The sequence below is a fragment of the Argiope bruennichi genome, chromosome 6 (assembly GCF_947563725.1).
Source record: "Argiope bruennichi chromosome 6, qqArgBrue1.1, whole genome shotgun sequence".
Classification (NCBI taxonomy): Eukaryota; Metazoa; Arthropoda; class Arachnida; order Araneae; family Araneidae; genus Argiope; species Argiope bruennichi.
This window is the reverse complement of record NC_079156.1, coordinates 101664129-101685717: the sequence shown is the minus strand read 5'-3', so window position 1 is coordinate 101685717 and position 21589 is coordinate 101664129. Positions and strand designations below refer to the sequence as shown.

At 29.4% G+C, this 21589-nt stretch overlaps 1 protein-coding gene across 2 annotated transcripts in view; it reads right to left on the bottom strand.

Moving 5' to 3' along the window:
• Window positions 1-19668, bottom strand: part of LOC129972376 (putative inorganic phosphate cotransporter) — a 28067-nt gene extending 8399 nt beyond the window's left edge. Inside the window, exons 1-7 of one of the 2 annotated variants that reach the window (XM_056086499.1) lie at window positions 19499-19668; window positions 16702-16916; window positions 15381-15617; window positions 10857-11040; window positions 4824-4954; window positions 2371-2520; window positions 563-695 (exon numbers count right to left, since the gene is read on the bottom strand). In XM_056086499.1, the coding sequence (XP_055942474.1) occupies window positions 563-695; window positions 2371-2520; window positions 4824-4954; window positions 10857-11040; window positions 15381-15617; window positions 16702-16916; window positions 19499-19634 (1186 nt within the window). In that variant the 5' untranslated portion in view covers window positions 19635-19668. Of the gene's footprint in view, window positions 1-562; window positions 696-2105; window positions 2291-2370; window positions 2521-4823; window positions 4955-10856; window positions 11041-15380; window positions 15618-16701; window positions 16917-19498 lie in introns of those variants that run through there. The other variant, XM_056086500.1, reaches the window with a different exon arrangement.
• Between the last annotated feature and the right edge of the window lie 1921 nt (window positions 19669-21589).

Genomic DNA, 21589 nt, shown 5'->3' with positions numbered 1-21589 from the left:
AACAAATTTCTTGGGCAAGACAGAAAAATCAGATGTTTTTTAAATAAAACATTAGACAAAAAAAAGTTTTTAAATGGTCAGTGAGTTAAGTAAATAAAAGGGATTATACCAGACAATGCGTGCAATGATATACAGACATATAATGCACAAAATAGTTCAGTTAAATGCCTAAATTTCAGTTGAAAATTGTATATGCTTTCAAACAGCAAATCTTTCGAACATTTCCGTAAGTATTCCAAACGATTGCCTTTGAAACTATGTTTTTTTATTTTATCATCATCGTAGCTGCCGTATGGATTTTTACTCACAAGTTAGATTGTTGTGCTATTGCAAATATGTTCCATGTAATGATTATGTTTGAAAACTCCATTTCCTGTTATTTGTTTATGTAAGCTTAACCTACCCTTCAAGTTTGTCTATGATTTTCGAAACCGAAACATCTTCTGTAAGTCAATGTATTGTATATATAAAATTGACATTGAATTAACACGACATTTCATGTCCAATCATAATCATGAGCAATTTTTAACATGAATATTGTAGGAAATAAGAGGATATTTACACAAAAAGTTGAATCCCTTGCGAACTTTGTCCACTCCTACGTAGTTGCATTTGTTCAACCATTTAGATATCCAGCTCCCAATGCAAATGAGCAGGGTGTCAAACAAAAATGGCACGGAACTTATGATTCCGTTCTGAAACGGAAAACAATAAAAAGATTTAACATATAGTGTATGAATACGTAAAAGGAAATAGAATTGAATTTTCTGCATTTGAAACTGCAACATCTTCGATTTTCCCTTTATTTATGACATGTCTATGGAATTATAGGAAACTTTAAAAATGTTCAAAATTTTAGGAATAAGGAAAAACAAAACACTTACATTAAAAGCTCTTTGACATTTTGTGAGGAATGTCCCTGATATAATATATGCGTCTTTTGTTCGAATGTTTTTTCTAATAATATTCTAATGGTACAAATTATTTGAAATGACTTGCTTGTTTGCCGTATCTTTTGTAATACAACATTTTATAGATATATAATAAAAAATATCGTCCAAACATTTTTTGACTATCAAAAGAACAGGATTATATTTGCGATAGAGTAACTAATTTTCGTTCAGTTAAGCCTTTTTTCAGGATTAATATCAAAGTAATAAATTATATTTCTAACTGACTTTGATTTAACATCTTTCATTTATTTTTTCGTTTGGTGTTCTTTCTAATTTACAGTTGTTTGAATGTAAGATGACATTTAGACGTCTCATATTTAAAAAATCACCAGACTTTGAAAGAATAATAGAAAGCGTAATAAATCACGTTAGTTTTGATGCAATAATCAAAATATCACTTAAAGTGATTTTTTTTTTGTAAATGTCTTTCAAACAGAAAACATTCCATTTGTTTTGAGTTTTAACAGCTTGTTTTGCAAACTTTTTATCTAAATAAAAAAACTTCCATATTATTTTAACTGTCACAATTTATTCAAACAGACAACGCAACTTCACGAACGACTGAGTTTTATAAACGCAGCTGTTCAACACAACAGACATTGTTTCGACATTGAGTCTCAAAGAGTTTGACTTCGTTTTTTGCTGTAAAATTATGTTCTCTATATTTTAAATCGTGCAATTTTCGAAAAAAATATCCAATCTGGCAATGAATAATTATTAAGATAGATCTTAAAATTGCAAATATATTAATAAATAAATTTGAACATTGCTCATATCTGAGATTACTTAAGCTTTAATTACTAATTATTTTGTTTTCATGAATAAAATAACTTTTAAAAATACTTAACATAAAGAATGAACTTAAAAATGTTATCTAATTTTAAAATATTGAATTTAATAGGTTTTTCATTATAATCTCTAAATCATTAGGTTTACTTCAGTTAGATGTTAATATTTAAATCTATTTTAAAAATAGGCTTTTACCATAAAATAAAATAGCATATAAATAGCATTTAAAATTTTAGAATGAATTAAACAAAAATAAGAATAAAAACTAGAATAGAATATAAAAAGTATAAAATTGCGAAAACTGCTTAAAAATCATTAAATTGAGGTCCTAAGTTTGGTTACAGGAATTTAATTGATCTGCCATTTCATATTCAAAATACGAACAAATTTACTAGCAAAAAATTAAGAAAAAATCATTTAAAAAATCAGAAAAAAAATTGCCCATTTTAAAACCGGAAATTTCGAGATCACAACGAAATTCCTGCTTTGATAATGAACTCAACTTACTCAACAAATCTGTGCAAATTGCAAAATTTTCAATTTTCCAGCTGGAAAGAAATAAGAATTTAGTTTACAATTCATCTCTTGAATACTTTATTTTGCATTTCTTTCCGGTCTGAACGCTTACTTCTTCGATGGGAAAATGCAAAATGGTTGCGAGGAAGATCGGATGGACGGACAAGAAGTGAGATCCTGCCCAGAATGTAGCAAATGTTGCGAACGTCATCGCATGGAATGGGACGGATGTGAAGATCTTTTTCCAAGGTGTTGGAGGTCTCTAAAAGCAGAGAAATAAGAGCGAAATATAGAAAAACATGCCATAAAAGTATTTTCTTTTTCTTTTAACAATTTCTATGACCATGGGAAGTATGCTTCCCAACAAAGTTTATCGTTGTATAAAGTTATGAAGATTGGCATGAGATCTAACACATTTTTCAACAAGACAGAAATTTAGATGATTCAATTCTTTATCTTACACAAATGGTGTGTCTTTATTTGTTATCTAATTATTAATTTACTAAATTAATTAATTAATAAAAATAAATTTATTTGAAAATCTAAATGAATCACTTTTTCTAAGCTAGTTCTCAAACCTAAAAATATTTTAATATATCATGACTTTAAAAGAAATGTCATTTTAAGTGTTAACTTGAAAATCCTAGAGTTCCCATATCATTGCACTGGCACTCCGTATCATATTAGAACATTAAGGGAATCATAATATGCAATCATAACCGAAAGAAGTGTGTAAAAATGCCCAAGTAACAGTAAATTCTGTCTTTGAAACAGAGTTATTCAGTGAATTTGAATTAATAAGTAAGAAATGAAAGAAAGGTGAATGTAAGTATTCGTATGATAGGATATTTATTATAAATATAAGTATCCGAATAATGGCATATACTGTCTTTGGATACTCATTGGATTATTTTTGAAAGTAATCAGTAGGGAATAACTGATTTGCTATACTGAAAGAAAACTTATTGGAAAAAGTCTCCAAATGATAATATGGGCTAATCAAAAGATACGTTCTGTAACATATAGTAATTTGCAATAAGTAATCAGTATCAGAGGTTATATTAATTAAATTACATAAATTATATTTGAAACTTTTAGAATTATATATTGAACCGTCAAAGAGTTTTCAACAAGAAACTTGATAAGTAAGTAATGAATGAAAGATAAATATAGGTGTCCGAATTGTAGTATGCGCCTTTCTTTGGATACTCACTGGATTATTTATGTAAGTAATTTGTAACTTTTAGAATTATATAATGAATCGTTCAAAGAGTTTTCAACAAGAAACTTGATAGTAATGAATGAAAGACGAATATAAGTATCCGAATCATAGTATTGGATTCTTTCTTTGGATACGCACTAAATTATTTATGTAAGTAATTAGTAATTTTAGAATTATATAATGAATCGTTCAAAGAGTTTTCAACAAGAAACTGGATAAGTAAGTAAAGAATGGAAGACGAATATAAGTATCCGAATCATAGTATTGGATTCTTTCTTTGGATACTCACTGGATTATTTATGTAAGTAATTAGTAGGGAATAATGAATAAAGAATCAGTAGGGTTGTTATATTGAAAGAAAACTGATTGGAACACATTCTCAAATGATAGTATGGGTATTCTGCGGTGAATATGTATCAGACCAATTAGGAATTTGCAATAAGTAATTGCTTGGTGTATATGTTAATAAGACCGTCTGAATTATATTTGCGAGCTTTTAGAATTATTTATCGAACTGTTTAAAGAATTTCAAAGAGAAATCATTACTGAAAAAAATTATAGATATTTCTGAATAATGGCATGTTTCTCCATAGAGTACTTATTGAAATTCTCAAGTATTTTTAAGAAATCGATACTGAAAAAAAAAATGTCCTTAATGTTTACAAATTTTAGATATTTTTCCTCTCTTATTCACAATTATTTCCAAATTGAAATATTTATCATCCTAGTTATTGTGATAAATGAAATATTTTTGTTACTCTAAACATTTTCGCTTTAAAATCTTGTTATTAGCCAGAAGTTAACATAAAAAATGTGTGTTCTTTTAAATGTTTTATTACTTAAATATTAAGTAAGTATTTTTTAGTTGAATAAATAATACCATAAAAATTATTTCAGTTCAAAAGAATATATTTGTAATATTCAAAAAGAAACAACAGAGTAAAGATGTCATTATTTGGAACAGTTATTTAATATGTTAGTAAAAGCATTTCGTATAAAGGCTTTAAAATGTTCTAGATAATGATACTTATAGAGACAGTTATGGAACCACTATTTTGGGTTGATTAAGATTTACATATCTTGATACTGTATTCGTGAAACAAAAGTTGGATATTTTAGTTCCCTTTTCGAATTATAATTTTTTTCTCCAGTGTCATTTCACTAATAAAATATTTTGCTCAATTAAGATGGAGTTATAACAAAGTCTTAGGAATCACAAATATATTTTCTAATCGAAACAATACAATGAAATAAATTTAATACTATCAACACAAAAGAGAAAGTGAAATAAAGATCATTATTTTCACTTAGTGATATTTGAAGGAAGAATTTAATTTTCATACCTTTCCAGTTAAATCCATTTCTTGATTTTGCAGTATGTAATTTAGCTCTGATTCTTTGATTCTTGGATGACTTTTCGGTGTTTCATATAAGAGGATTTGATAGCAGATGCATAACACTATTCCAAAAATCCCTAGTATTAATAATATTATTACTTGATTAATTTGGAATATACAAAATAGTGATAATTGTTCATTAATTAAAAAAAAAATATAATATATATTTTTATGAATTTAAATTCGACTAGAGTAATAAATAACTAGAGTAAATTCGACTAGAGTAATAAATAGATTCGAGTTATTTATTATTCTAGTTGAATTTATAGCAAAACTCATTCATACAAAAATATATGAAAATAAATATCGTTCTTAAATGGTAAGACATATATTTGATTGGGATTCAATGAAATAAAATATTCAGAATTCAGACGATAACATTTTTATTTCTTTGATTACTGAAAGAACATCATAATTTTTCGTCTCTAGCAAATATGGTGAATTTGTGGTTTGGAAGATAGGTGATCACTATATATATATATATATATATATATATATATATATATATATATATATATATATATATATATATATATATATATATATATATATATATATATATATATATATATATACATATATATATATATATATATATATATATATATACATATATATATATATATATATATATAAGTAACCAATCTAAAGTAAGAAAAAGTTTGAAAACGAAACTAAAATGAAAACGAAACAAAACAGTTTCGAAATCGCAACTAAAATTTATTACCTATTTAAACTAAAACCAAAAAGGAACTTCATAGTATTTAGAGAGCGCAATTGCAGCTACTTCTAAAACACAGATGAATTGATACTAAAGTATTAGAATCAAGTTAATAGGAAAAACAAAAATCAAATAAAAATTAAACCAAAAAAATTATTAAAAAAAATTAAAAAAGAATCCGGCCTGAAGACTTTTTCAAGGGTCACCTTCAGGCAGGGATTCAAATAAAGGGATTTTTTCTGTGAGGACATACAGACATAAGTCTAATAATGATTCCTCGTGACCCGAAAATCCCCTGAAATTATGCTCAAGAGATATACCATTTTAACAGAAAGGAAATACAAAATAACAAATTAGAAAAAAATAACCACAAAGTAAAAATACAATAAAAACAATAACAATAAAAACAAAAACAGCATTAAAATTAAAATTAAAATTAAAAACGAAAAGGCCAGAACATACCATCCAACAGTGAAGGAAACTTTAAACAATCGTTTGTGATTTCCTGTTTTAAAAAAAGTTAACGGTAAATTATGTAAACAGAGGTAGGCACCCAGCGCCATCTATTGAGTGATCCAATATGCAAGTAAAGTTCTATTTTAATTTAAGCCAAAAGATTAATCCCAAACCATACCTTGTTTAATTAAAAAATTGACATTACAGTAATTTCTAGGAAAATAATTTTTAATTAAATTTTTAAGGAGGATATTTGATGCTTCAATATAAGAAATTTTATTATTGCAAACCCTTTTGATCCTGTTAACTTGTGAGAAAATTAGATTTTTGAAAATTTTAGAGTTTAGATTGGAATGGTAGTTACATAGTTTTGTTATTTTAAAGTTGAAATCATCCCTTTTATCGTATATACCAACTATTTTTTTATCATTAGCAATTTCGATTTTTAAATCCAGAAAGGTAGCCTCAAGTTGATTTTTATTTGTATCTTTTAGAATTAAATCTTTTGGATAGCAATTAGTAATGATATTAGTATTGTCGAAGTTAATCAAAAGTAGGTCATCAAAATAACTGGCTTGAGTTATGTAATTTTAATATTACTGAAAATTACGTGTTTAATGGTATTAATTTTTATAAACAAGTCAAGGGCATTCCAATGGGGACAGCTTTCTCAAGTGCTTTAGCTAATATTTTCCTGCATTACTATGAGAAAAAAATAATTAAATATAATTTAATAAACGGGTGGAGATATATTGATGACCTACTTTTGATTAATTTCGACAATACTAATATTATTACTAATTGCTATCCAAAAGATTTAATTCTAAAAGATACAAATAAAAATCAACTTGAGGCTACCTTTCTGGATTTAAAAATCGAAATTGCTAATGATAAAACAATAGTTGGTATATACGATAAAAGGGATGATTTCAACTTTAAAATAACAAAACTATGTAACTACCATTCCAATCTAAACTCTAAAATTTTCAAAAATCTAATTTTCTCACAAGTTAACAGGATCAAAAGGGTTTGCAATAATAAAATTTCTTATATTGAAGCATCAAATATCCTCCTTAAAAATTTAATTAAAAATTATTTTCCTAGAAATTACTGTAATGTCAATTTTTTAATTAAACAAGGTATGGTTTGGGATTAATCTTTTGGCTTAAATTAAAATAGAACTTTACTTGCATATTGGATCACTCAATAGATGGCGCTGGGTGCCTACCTCTGTTTACATAATTTACCGTTAACTTTTTTTAAAACAGGAAATCACAAACGATTGTTTAAAGTTTCCTTCACTGTTGGATGGTATGTTCTGGCCTTTTCGTTTTTAATTTTAATTTTAATGCTGTTTTTGTTTTTATTGTTATTGTTTTTATTGTATTTTTACTTTGTGGTTATTTTTTTCTAATTTGTTATTTTGTATTTCCTTTCTGTTAAAATGGTATATCTCTTGAGCATAATTTCAGGGGATTTTCGGGTCACGAGGAATCATTATTAGACTTATGTCTGTATGTCCTCACAGAAAAAATCCCTTTATTTGAATCCCTGCCTGAGGGTGACCCTTGAAAAAGTCTTCAGGCCGGATTCTTTTTTAATTTTTTTTAATAATTTTTTTGGTTTAATTTTTATTTGATTTTTGTTTTTCCTATTAACTTGATTCTAATACTTTAGTATATATATATATAAATTTTAAAACTCGATTTTTTTAATCAGCGAGACATATTATTTACAAGAGTTTGATTTGGTTTTTTGGCACAAGGGCCATAGATTTGGCCATGCTGCACCAGTAAAATTCTTTCAAGTTAAAATTTCGAAATTCCTTGGTATAGGAAACAATGTGGAATAAAAAATAGTAGATAACCTTCAAAATAGAAAGGACAATAGCCTACATATGTGAATAAAAACCAATTGATTTCAAAAAGAGAAAGAGGTTATCCTGTGGAGTTTTTCCAAGTAACGTAGATAAAAATATATTATTAGATTTTAAAAAGTGTAAACGCTGTGTATAAAAATTTGGGCATCCAGAAAGTATATGTTGGACGGACATAGTGAAGTTGCACCGAGAACACATTGGAGCTTGTTCTCCTAGCAGCAGATGACGATTAGTATATCGAGTATGACCCATTCATAATCTAGTGAGAACTGTATCTACATTTTTGTACATTTGAGAAGGCCAAAGTTCGATAGTAGGTTTAACTCCATGAAGCTTATTTTCGCTTTCAATATCCCACTCTCTTTGCCATTTCTTTAAAAGAAATATTTTATGTGCTTTTTCAAGTTTGTCAAAGGTATAGTAGTATTCTTTTTGGCAGTCGCCTATTTGGCAGCAATGTCTGCTCTCTCGTTGCCCACAATCCGAACATGGTATGGTACCTAGCATAATAAAACTTTAAAATCTCGAGATGCTAGTTTATTTAAAATATCCAAAATATTTGAAACCAGGGGATGATTATGAAACTGAGGATGAAATGATTCAAGAGACTCTAATACACTAAGGGGAAATGATGAAATGCTTTTACAGGCTATCAGAAATTTCTTCCAATGCATATAAAATTATATGTACAAGAAGCGATGATAAAACCTGACGTCCGTTTTAATCCCGATACAAGTCCAAAAAAGCAAAAGGCAAGGAATTTTCCCTTTAATGGTTTTTACAATGAGATTTTGATAGGGATTCCTTTGACACGTGAAGATTTAGGATAAGGAAATTTCGGTATCTTTACAAGAATGTTGCAAACAGTAACGATTTTTATTCTTTCATTTGGAGTGTGAAAACCTGCTGAATTTCCTGTTTTACAAATCACATGCAGAATGAATTAAACAAAAAAGTGTGAATTGGATCAGGAATAAGAGAACATTTTAACATAAAGTAAAAATGTGCTAAATTAAGATAAAAATTAGGAATTAATATCTAAAGTAGATTTAAAAATATCATTACATATATACCATGCTATATTTCTTTAACACGTGACATAATTAGAAGTGATTTAAGATATGGCTACTTTATTAATTCTGTTTATATATAGAATATCTTAATATAAAATAGGGATATCATTGTAAAAATTAACAAATTATATCAAATTTGTTACGAAATGTATTGTTTATTTATATATTTGTTTACAATTATAGTAAATTTGTTGCGAAATATATTGTTTATTTATATATTTGTTTACAATTATTTGTTTAATTTGCTATTACTATGAGTTAACAAATCATAGTAAATTTCTTAATCCACATATTTCAATATGAATGCTTCCCCTTCTGTCATTTATTCCTCTTAAAGTCTATACTTTGAATTTTTAATCAACTTTAGTATTTGTAAATTGATTTCTGTCAAAAAGATATAAGATATAGAGAAGGCAACCATAGATGACATATTTAAAAGTTATGATCTTTCATATGAAATAAATTTATCGAAATAAATTCAATGGTTCTGGCAGGGAATTCTGTCGTGATTTCTTCCATAAATATACAGTGATGTGGTGTTTTATCGCTTTATCCCTAACATGGAAAAGAAGAGGAATAGGTTATACTGGATAACATATCTAGTTTTCACGAGCTTCTTTATGAAGCATATATTAATAAAACTGGACAAGTGGTTTGGACTGAGCAACTGGTTCTTTGGCTTTCTTTATTATTTTAAGCATATAGATTATTAGAAAAAAAAATCAAATTTTTCACTGACTTCGGTTTAAATATCAAAATCCTTATTTGATATACAAAGACAGACTTTCGGGATAGGAGTTTCATCTTAAATTTCATAATCATGGATAATTTTAATAATGGATTTAATCAGCGGTAATGGATAATAACATTTCGCATACTAAATGTTATCTTTGTAGTCTATTGCATGCTTTAACTACTTATTCTTCAAAGGACAAGACAGATATAATTCTCAAAATGTATTTTTCGGGCTCGAAAAGTTTTAAAACGCGGACATCTATTAAAATTCCAAATCTGAATTTTTTTTTTTTTTTTTTTTGGTAATTACAATATTTTTTTTTTGTATGTAGAGGAATATTAAAAATTAACAGGTGAGATCTCAATTGCTTATAAGGGAAAAAAATTAATATTTGTCGATACTTCAAAAAAGAACAAATATTTTAAAATATGACTCGAATAATTAATACTTATATATTTTTAAATGTAATTTTTTTCAGTACCGTTAAAGTAAAGTCAGCTTTTTAATTTTCATCAAGGAAAAAAACAAACAAATAATATTTCATCCAATTTTCTGATATTTCCGAAATCCCATCAATGTAAAAGGGATGCCATATTTCCTTTTGTTTTTCTAAGTTCGTAATCCTCGGCATTTTTATTTGATTCGAGATTTTTATTATCTTTGATATCACTTTACTATCTTCACATAAAATTCTTCCAAAAAAGAATGACTTACGAACCAAAACAACAACAACAACAACAACAAAAAGATTTCTTAGTATAATCTCAGTGCAAAGTTTTGTCAGTATTACACTTCAGAAATTTCATTCTCTGTAAGGAATAGTGGTGTAAATTTATCTTTTGAATATACAATTTTATGGCGTTAGCTATTGAAATTCACAAGAAACCTAAAGAGATTTAGAATTATGATGTTTACATATACTGATGTTATTTATAAGGGGAAAGATATGATGTCATTTATATTCAGAACAATTCTTCTACACAACCAGGATGTCTTACGGGATTTAAAAATTCGAAGCATTGCTGCTTTGAAATTATATAAATCTATTTCTATTAGTATTTTATACTAAATATCAATCCATCTAGTTTATAATATTGAGAGTTTATTTTCTTACCATCGACATAATAGCAAAGAGGCCATCCACCAAGAAATGATAAGGAACACAGTGCACCAGATGTAACGCCACCAGCTAAAGCCCCCATTGAATAGCCAGCCATGGATATAGGGTTGAGTACCCCTCTCTCTGTGCTCGGAAACCAGTTGGCAGCAATTACGCAATGAGCAGCAGGTATCAAACCCTGGAATTAAAAAAAATGCATAGAATTGTTATTATTATCAAATTAACTTCTATACGAATTTATGAATCTTTATCCTTAAAATTATATGGAATTATTCAAAATTTACACTAGTGTATAGAGTTGCATTGATTGTAAATTATGCTATTAGAAATATCTTATGATATCGTTAGAAGTTTAAAAAGTGTTGTTTTTCGTAAAATTATTCTACTGAAAGTCTTACTAAAAGCTTGTTTTTGATTTTTTGCATTGGTGTTTTCGTTTTTCATTATCTCTTTTTTAATCGTTATTTAAAAATAAATCTGCAATGACTCAAAATATTGATCCAGGAAGGGAAAACCGAATATTTTTTCTGAAGTAAATCATGTTTTTGATAATAAAATTTTTATGCATAATTTCTTGAAAGGAAGCTGCATGAATGCCATTTTACGAATACGAATATTTTATTATTACAACCTTTATTATATTGAAAAAAATGACATTGATATATATGATAATTTGATTAACTTCTATTAGTTTCGATAAAATTATAAAAAAAATATTTAACTTCTATTCTTTTCATAAAAATAATTAACTAATACTAAAAGGAAAAGGTCGAACATGAAATAATTAGATTAATCCTCATAAAATTAATATCATTGCAAATGCCTTTTCAGGCCTATAAGAAAAGGTATATTTTATGACTTCTTGAACTGAAATTTATGGATTGTTATTCAAATGTCTTTTAAACTGTTATTTACACTGTCGTAAACTGTTATCTGAAAATAATAAATATTTATTTCTAGCTACTATATGAAAGCAATTATATTCTTATTTAGGAATGAAATAATAAACACTGTCTTAATTCAGTATATAATACATAAAAACATATACAATTTGCTTTCCGCCTGTTTTAGTATAATATCCATTTCAGGAACTTGAGACAATCACATTTAGAATATTTTACGACTCAGAAGAAAAATCTGTAACGAATCGGATGTAATAATAAGACTTTTTTCGTTATTTGAGATCTTTAATTGCATTCTTTTATTTTAATTCGAGACATATATTTATTGTTTAAATACCTAGCTAATTTTTGCAAGTTTTACGGGGTTGCTACTCACCTTTTTCGGGGTTTAATATATTTTTAAGAAACACCTCCTCCTTCAACTTTCAATTCACTTTTACATTTTGTGAAATGAATATTGCTTTGCGCATGCGCAAAAGAGCATAAGGATTCCGTACATGTGAACAGATAGTATATTCCAATGTCTGTTTAATAATTTTTGGCCCTTTAACAAATTGCATCATTCCAAATATGAAACAACTCAATTTAATCCCTTTCACAATTGTCTTATTAAGAAAATGCAAATACAATAGCTAATATACATTATATATAACACATATAGAGGACTTAGAGTCTCTGTCTCAATATTTTTCTGTTTCCATTTATATGCTGGCTATAGTTTTGAAAAGTGTACTATTAAAGATAATATTCCCAATAGTTTTATGATAATATTTTACAAAAATCAATTTCATCTTTTAATTATCAATAGATGTGTTGTAAAACTTGCTTCCAAACAAAAAGATATATATTTATTTCAATTTCAAATGATATTCATTATCAAATTCTGCTTTAAATTGTTTTATGTATACATTATATGCATTTACAGTAGTAAAATTATTGTGCATTTCAAACATATTTGTAATATTTCAAATTACAATTAAGTTTAAATATATTCTAGCGAAAAATTTTACTTTAATTTTACATGCCATATTATGCACTTTAAATCTTACAAAAAATTAAACAAAATTCATATAATTTTAAGTAATATGCTATTGTTGTGAATTTTTCAGATGAATCACTGGCAGCTGTTTCAACTCTAGATAATGCTATTTCAGGTAGAATGCCCAGTCTTTTTAAACAAGTTGTTTCATAAGTCGATAAAGTATTGCAGTAAATAAAAATTTACAATTTTTTTTTTAACTTTTCGATAATAACTAGTTGAATGTAGAAATATTTTATCATTAGCTTATTGGTTTTAAATAAGCTGTTTAAGTTTAATCAAGATTTTATTTTTCGATCAAGTGATATGGGTTTAATATTGGAATGAAAACCCGAAAATAACAGTTGTTATGCAATGATACATACATTACATAGTTGAAAATATCCAGACACTTTTGGAGTTTTGCATTTTTCTAAATATCTTTTTTTCAAAAGTACTTCTAATTATATTGCAAGACAAGCTACAAGTTTAAAAAATCAAATAGGGCCACGGTGTCTTGATGGTAAGATCTCGGCCATAGGGTTTTAAGTTTGAGATCCGTTTCCATCGAAGAACCGTCGTGTAAGGGGGCATGTTGCACGTTAAATTCGTCAGGGCCAAACGTATTCCCGCTGGTGTGGTGTGGTAGGGTGTGTGTGGAGAGGGGACTGCCAGCTCATGTGTCGTCCTCGTCATCTGATTGCTGTTCAAAATTACGAAGTTCATCCCTAAATAGCCCTAGTGTTGCTTTACAACGAGACGTTACTAAAACTAAACTTGAAAATCAAATGAATGTAACTAAATGATAATAAATAATATTATAAAAATGTTCATTATTAATCATTCCTAGTTTACTGAAATTTATTTTAGGATGTAATCTATAATTATGAAAGCACGTTTATTACGTTTTTAATTTTTCATAGTTTAGTATATTTCTAATCTATTAGTTGATTTAAGTTCAAAGAATATGAATTTGCTTGGAGAAAGGTTTACTGCAATTGAGATAAAATTTATCTTTTCCGATTTTTATATAAATTATCCTATATCTGGTTTTTATATATTTGAAATGAAAAATATGCTACATTTTACGCATGCGTAGATAAAAATATATTTAAAAAATACTAAAATTTTTTCAAATGTTTAGAAAGTCACTTTAAATTTTAATTTCTCAAATAAATCGACATATCTTTCCAAATGTAAATATATATTTTTGGATAAAAATTGATCATAGTAAATAATAATGATCTCGTGTCCATGTTACCACGGAAAGAGGGGGCAGTAGCTTCTGAGGGTAAACACTCCTGAGCACAAAAGTCTGACTTCTAGCTCATATGAAGATGACACTCACACACTCGCTTGCACAGGGGGACCCTTTCACACACATATCACACAAGAGTGATCAACCATGTCCGAACCAAGACTCGAACCCGTGATGCCCAGATAAGGAGAAATAGGCACTACCCCTAATCCAGGACTCCTGTATCATAGCAAATTAAATGACAATTCACAGTTTGACTATTACATTATTTGTCATCTGAAAAATGGAGTAAGCCTAAATCCTTTTTTTTTCCAATAATTTCTGATTGGTCTGTTAAAAGCACCCAAATCGTTAAGGTAAAATGTGAATTTAAATATATTGTTCCGAAATTTCCGGGGTTCGTTTGGATAGTGGGAGTTATATGGTGAGGAAAACACTCAATCAGCAGTCGGCAGTAGAAAATGAAACACGGCGTTTATTTACACGAAGACACACAGGACAACACAAAGACGACAACTATATACATATATATCTTCAGCCGAGACGTGCAGACAACAGCACACAACAGACTCTAATGCAGACCGTAGCGCACAACTTAATTCCGCACTCACTTGACTCCGTCGTTGCTCCGCTAAAATCTGGAAGGCCTGTTCTTTCTGTCGATTCCGACTACTCTTAGACACCACTGGTCCACGACCAATCAATTCACCGTCGATTCCGACTACTCTTAGACACCACTGGTCCACGACCAATCAATTCACCGTCGATTCCGACCGCTCTTCTCTGTCGCTTCCGAGTACTCTCGACTACTACTGGTTCACGACCCCAATTCACCACTGCCCAGCAGCTGCGGGTGCTCCCTTTTATAGGTCTCAGGAGGCGGGGCTAGAAGCCTCTCAACCAATCAGGAACGTTCGAGGCGTATCTCCGTTCCTACTGGACGGATAGGGAAAATTCTCGATGTTTCGGGTATAATCTATTTTGGCGCCAAAGTCGCCAAATTCGTCGCCAAGTCGCCAAATGGTCGCCAAGTTTGTCGCCTAGCTCTGGGACCTCCCATGGAACCAACTATGCTGGAAAGCCGCATCGCAGATTCATAACAATATATTTTATATGGTTGAAATTCAAAGACAGTTCGTCCTGCAACTTTTCTGGGGAAATTTGAAGAAATGCATAAATCCGAAATGTCCGTAAAATTTTGATCATATAGTGTATTTGTAAGATCAAAGTCCTATTATTATTTTTATATATACTGATATATACTGGATAATATATAGATATACTGGTCAATATATACTGATTTAAGAAACAAGAACTATGTTTAATGTCGTAAATTATACCTGTCCGAGACCTCTTGCTAACTGAACCGCAATCATCGTGTAGGTTCCAGCTCGAGCAGCAAAGGGTGAAATGATATGACACAATGTAGACAACAGAAGACCCATCATGACTACAATTTTTCCTCCATACATTTCACCAAGTATCCCTCCCGGGATTTGGGTAATCAGGTAACCTAGATATCCGGCGCCTAGTATCCAACCTTGTTCTGCTGGACTCCAGACAAATTCGCCGTCAGGCTATAAAAATAATATATTTTTAGGAAAGAATATAGAGGGTGTCAATATGTTCTTAAAAAACACATTTTAAAAATAGTTTTATGATATTAAGTGAGGTTAAAATTAGTTTTTCTTGTAATAATAATGCTCCAGGTATTTAAATCGGGAAGAGAAAAGAATCGTATTTACTTTTGATTAAAACTAAAAATAAATGGACATGTTTATAACAACGTATAACGACTTGTATCCATTATCATAAAATCTCCAACGAAATTTTTAAGATATTTTCATTGTATTCTCCAGTATTCGGAATAGTAAACAATATCATAGTACTGCATACAACATCTTGTATTAACAGGGATGCTTTATATTTATATACCCAAAGATTCTATTGATAAATTATATTAATTTCTTGTCGAGAAATATTTTTATGGTTAAATAAGCAAATAGTACCCCTTTCTTGAAAAGTTATAATTTTAAAACATGCCACTGGATTCTTTTGTATGCCTTCGAAATTCTGGCACTTAAAGCAAACTGCGCCAACCATACTTTTAGAGTTGAACTTTCCGCCAGAAAAAGAAATATAACATTCTTATTTATAAATTTATGAGCAGTTTGATTTGATGCCTATATTTTATACAGAAGACCGTATTAGATTTTTATCTAACATTTTCAAATATCCGTGTTTTCATTCAACAAGAAGGGACGCTGTGGCCTAGTGATAAAGTGTCGACCTTGGAACACGAGTGTTTCACATTCGAGAACCGATTCCACCGAAGAACGAGTAGGAAAAGCGGCCCTGGTGCACTTTAAATCGTCATGACCAAACGTCATTCTACTGGTGTGTCGAGGAATCTTGGAATGCCCACACAGGTGTGTGCCTCACCATCCGACTGTGGTTCAAAATTATAGCAACGTCCCACAATAGCCGTAGTATTGCTTTAAATTGGGGTGTTAATATAAACGAACCGAACTGAACTAAACTTCATATAAAAAATGAAATCATAATTCAATTCTCTTCATAGAATTATAATAAATTAATAAATTTCCAGTTCATTTCGTTGTTCTGTCTTCATGGCATGCAACATAATAAATGTATACTTACTTGCGGTTCTGTATAGCCTTCCTCACCAAAAGCTGGAGCAGGACAAGAATCACTGACATTAGACAGTTTGTGTGAATAGACGGCAGTGTTGTTCACCATGGCAACCACACTTATACTGGTTGCAAATCTGTATGCATTGATTTCGAAGAAAGCAAAGAATTCCAGCAGAGTCACTAAATATCGATACTGGAGCAATGAACTTCCACATCCACCCTCTGAAACAAGGCGAAACTTTTCTCAGTGCTACCCTAGAAGCACACATATATTGTACAATATTGTATGATATTAAACAATATTCGCAATGTTGTATAATATTGTTGAGTATTAAATGATATAATATAGTATCACAAAATATTGTATGACATTAAACAATATTCGCAATATTATATAATATTGTTGAGTATTAAATGATATAATATAGTGTCACACAATATTGTATAATATTGTGAAAGCAATATTATACAATATTGTATTATATTGTATAATATTGTGCTACCTGGTTAATGCTAAATATTGCTTTGAGTCACAAACACAAATTAATACAAGTACATGTTTAGACACGCATATGAAGAATCTCTAGAATTTAGTAATATATTTTCTGGGGAAGCACTGCTTTCAGAGTTATTAGAGGCTAAATATAACTTTATTTATTATTTGTTGTTGTCTTGACTCATACCTCAACTGATTCCCCCCCCCCGCAAAAAAGCACTAATTCTTTTTTTTTCTTTTTGCAGTTTGGATGTAATTTAATTAACTAAATTTCGAAATGGAAGATAATTTTTGCAGTAATATTTTATGGCAATTATTATCAGTATCTGGAAGACAGAATTCACTCGTCATTTTATTTTTGTAAAATCATAAAATAAAATGACTCATTCAAAATTAAAACTATTGTCATATGGCTCTTATTAAGTTAAAAGCGAAATTTAATTGAATTGATAACGAGGGATCGAGCATGAGAAAAATGCATGGGAGCTCTAAACACTGCTCCTTCTCTGATACGCTTATGCAGCTCATGTAATAGCCACATACTGGTTATAAAATTTTGTGCGTGTAAAATCGCATTTTTTCAGGAGAGACGCCTATATAGATAAACTTAGAAAGCAAAACCTTATCTAAATATAAAATTTGATCCAAATCGTTTAAGTCATTCCCGAGATGCACGAAATAAATTCATATATATGTATGTACAAGAATTGCTCATTTAAAGTTATAAGATCTGCAATCATCTGAATCTGCATTTCTCCAAGTAATGGAAAATATTCAATAATTCGAAACACATTCTTGAATTTAGAATTTCTAAAAGCTTATTAACGTAAATAATGAAGAGATTTCCTTGATAGAATTATACATGAAATACGCATGAATGTGGAAGATCTAAATATAAGTAAATTATATACATAGGACAAGATTGATATGTAGTATTAAAAGATCTGTATACTTGCCTATTTTGTATTCATACATACAGTACACTCCCGATTATCCGCGAAATTGGGTGGCGCGGCTGCCGCGGATAACAAAAATCGCGGATAATCCGAAAAAAGCTAACAACGGGTATAGCAAAAAAGAAAACAGTCATTCCAACTTTGAAAAATCGTTTTATGTACAATAAAAATGTAAAATAAACAGCAGGAAATGTTTAACTAACGCTTAATATTTTAGTATATCACTCAAAACTAACCTAAATTGCATTTTGTTAATGAAAACAGAAAAGTGCTTTGTATTTACGAGAGGCGTCAAGGATACGCAGAAAAATTAATACATATGTACTGTTTTAATACTGTAATGTATTATGTAATTACAAAAGCATAACTGTAAAACTGCACCTTTTTGAAAAAATCAGTAAAAAAAAAAAAAAAAAAAAAAAAACATTGTGCGGCAGGCGCGGATAATCCGCACCGCGGATAATCGGGAGTCTACTGTACTTTTAAAAACGTTCACAAAACACTGTGGTGTGATTCTGCTGGTGTGGTTTCAGTTCATTTGTTTTCCAAGCTCTTCACCTGATCAAGATTTATTCTGACAGTAATTTTTTTAAAATATCAAACGGGAGATTTCATTATGTTGAACTGCATTATAACGAAAATATCTAAATGATTGAATTTAAGAGCACATAATTCGGAATGATCTTGATCCAATCAAGTGCTATTGTCTATTAAACTGCAGTCCTGTTATCTGACATTGAAAGAACGTTTGATCAAAATGTCATCTCAATTTTATTAACAATCAAACATCTCTATTTTTGTGCACAATATAGCTTGGAGCTGGGTAATGTATTTCATCCCTAGCGATTGATTTGATAAAACTAATTTATCTTTTCAAGTACTTTAGTAGGATCGTTTCTTTCGTATTCATTATGAAATTCTATTGTTATTATCTGAATCAAGATTTTTTTCATCAATTTTTTTTATCAACACGTGATTTTGGTGCATTCGCCTAAAAATCTGCATAAAAAAATTGGAATTATTAATGGAGTTGTTTGATTTTGCCAAAGAACATTATAACAAAAATTGACAGCCACACTCTGAAAGAGATGATCAAATATAAAATGCGTGGCGGCCTGTTTCAATTAAATATAAATTACTCGTCATATTTAAAAATTACATGCTATACACGTGAAATTCTAAAATCGTTTGATGAATTTAGTATTTGACACATTGAATTTCTGACCTTATATTAAACAGCATTATAAGCAAAATGATGGCCAATATTTTTGTGCACATAGTAATCTGAAATTTCTCCCGAAAAATTTCATTTTTAAATTTTGATTTAAAACTTATGCATATTTGATACTTACCTTTCTTGTGTATAGTTAGGTCTAGAACTGGATTTTGCATTTTCTCTCTTGCCGACGAGCAGTCACAACTAATTTGCATTTCATAGCATTTAATTTCATTTTTCATTTCAGAACTTGTATTAACTTCTACTGTCATTGTAATTTTTTAATGCTAACGTTTCACGATTATGAACTGGGCCTAGAGAAATGCAAAATGATTAATAGCTATACACGATTAAAGTTGGAACTCCTCAACGTTTTTTACGTGAAATACTATTTCATTTTTTGCTCTGAAGAATTTCTGTCTTATATAGATTGAAATATTGTGTAACCCTCCAGAACGCTGCCTAAACTGGTAGAATATCGATTAACTTGGCGTTTATTTCTCTATGAAATTTTATTACTGAAAGAATCCTTCAGAAATTGTAAAAGGTTACGTTTTACGAAGTCAGTTTTATTATTCTGTATTGGAACTGATCATAGCTCTGTGTTTTCTTCCAAAGAATTATGCAATACTAGAATTTTACAATGGTAAAGTATTTTTCTCATGATATTGACATTGCTTTTTTTTATTTCAGTATGAAAGTTTATTACGTTATTTTGGCGTCAGAATCTAAAGATACAAGTCTCCCACGGGTTGCTATCGATCTTAATTGTAATCGTCTAAATCGATAGTAGAAATGAATGTTTCACGTGAAGCTCAAATACGCCGCCCCAAAAGATCATCAAAGGAAACTGTAAATATAATTTTCACGATAATAAAGGTTGAATTCTTGGTATCAATAAAATTTATTGGTGGCTTTTTAAAGACAATTCATTATAGCTACATCCATCGTATTGCGGATCTAGAAAATACAACTTACTGAATCAGCTATGTTGTAAATCTATTTCAATTTTTGAAATGCATTTTTTTAATTCATCAGCAAAGATGCAAATCTCCAGTTATTATGTTAAAACCACAAGTCAAATTTTAATGACAGTAATTCAAAATTGCTGAAAGAAATATTATGTTTTAGCTGATGTTATAAACGATTTGCTTAGTCATTTATTCTAAATTTTTGGCTGAATATTTTAAGTATCATTAAATCCAAAAATTAACCGATAGAGACCATCATTGGAAAATTTTATTTCTTTTAGGTTTTCTTTACTATTATTATAAAACAATTAATTTAGCATAGATTCCAGAAACAATTTATTTATTTAGTTAGTTAGTTTTTGCTTTACGAAAAAGACATAACTCAGTCTAAGTAACACAAATCATATTGTTACTGTTATTTATGTACTTGTCATAGACAAGTCCGCTGACGAAGTCAGCGATTTAAGCCGATTTTTTGCAGTATCTTCTGAGGATAAGGTCCCTTGACCACCCGATGGCAGAAGTCAGACTTCTAGCTCATATGAAGATAACACGCACACAATCGCTTGCACAGCCTCTTTTTACAGGAGGAGGGGAGGGACTCTTTCACACACCTGACAGATAGAACACATGGTAGAGAGCAACCATGCCCGAACCTGGACTCGAACCTGGGACGCTCAGATCACGGGGAATATGTGCAACCCCTAGGCCAAGAAGCTGGTCGCTCAGTTGTTGAAGCAAGTACATGGTGCCAAATGTATGTGATATTTTTAGCAAATGTATTGATGACATATTTAAATATATGTGATATTAAATATTGATGACATATTTAAACTTCGTGACCTATCAATTGTAGTAAAAATTTATACTAATTTAGTCATGTTAGTCAGTCAGCATTGATTTAGTCAGGCAACTTTATTGGACTACATCTACCAAATGAACATATTATTTTAAATGATACTTGCACTATATACATCAACCATTTTTATTGACTAACTATGTAGTAAAGAAATGAAATTTCACAGCCTCTTTTTACAGGAGGGGGTCTCTTTCACACATCTCACAGGTGGAGCACAGAGGAAGGAACAACCGAACGGCAACACGAACCCTTCACGTCTAGATAAGAGGGAAGACGCGCTACCCATAGGCCAGGACGCCGGCCGAAGGGAAGTCTAGAATTTTATTTTTCAAACTAAAAATGTATTAATTTTTTTGACTATTAGGATTTTTTCTGTATATTTAATATACGAGAATGT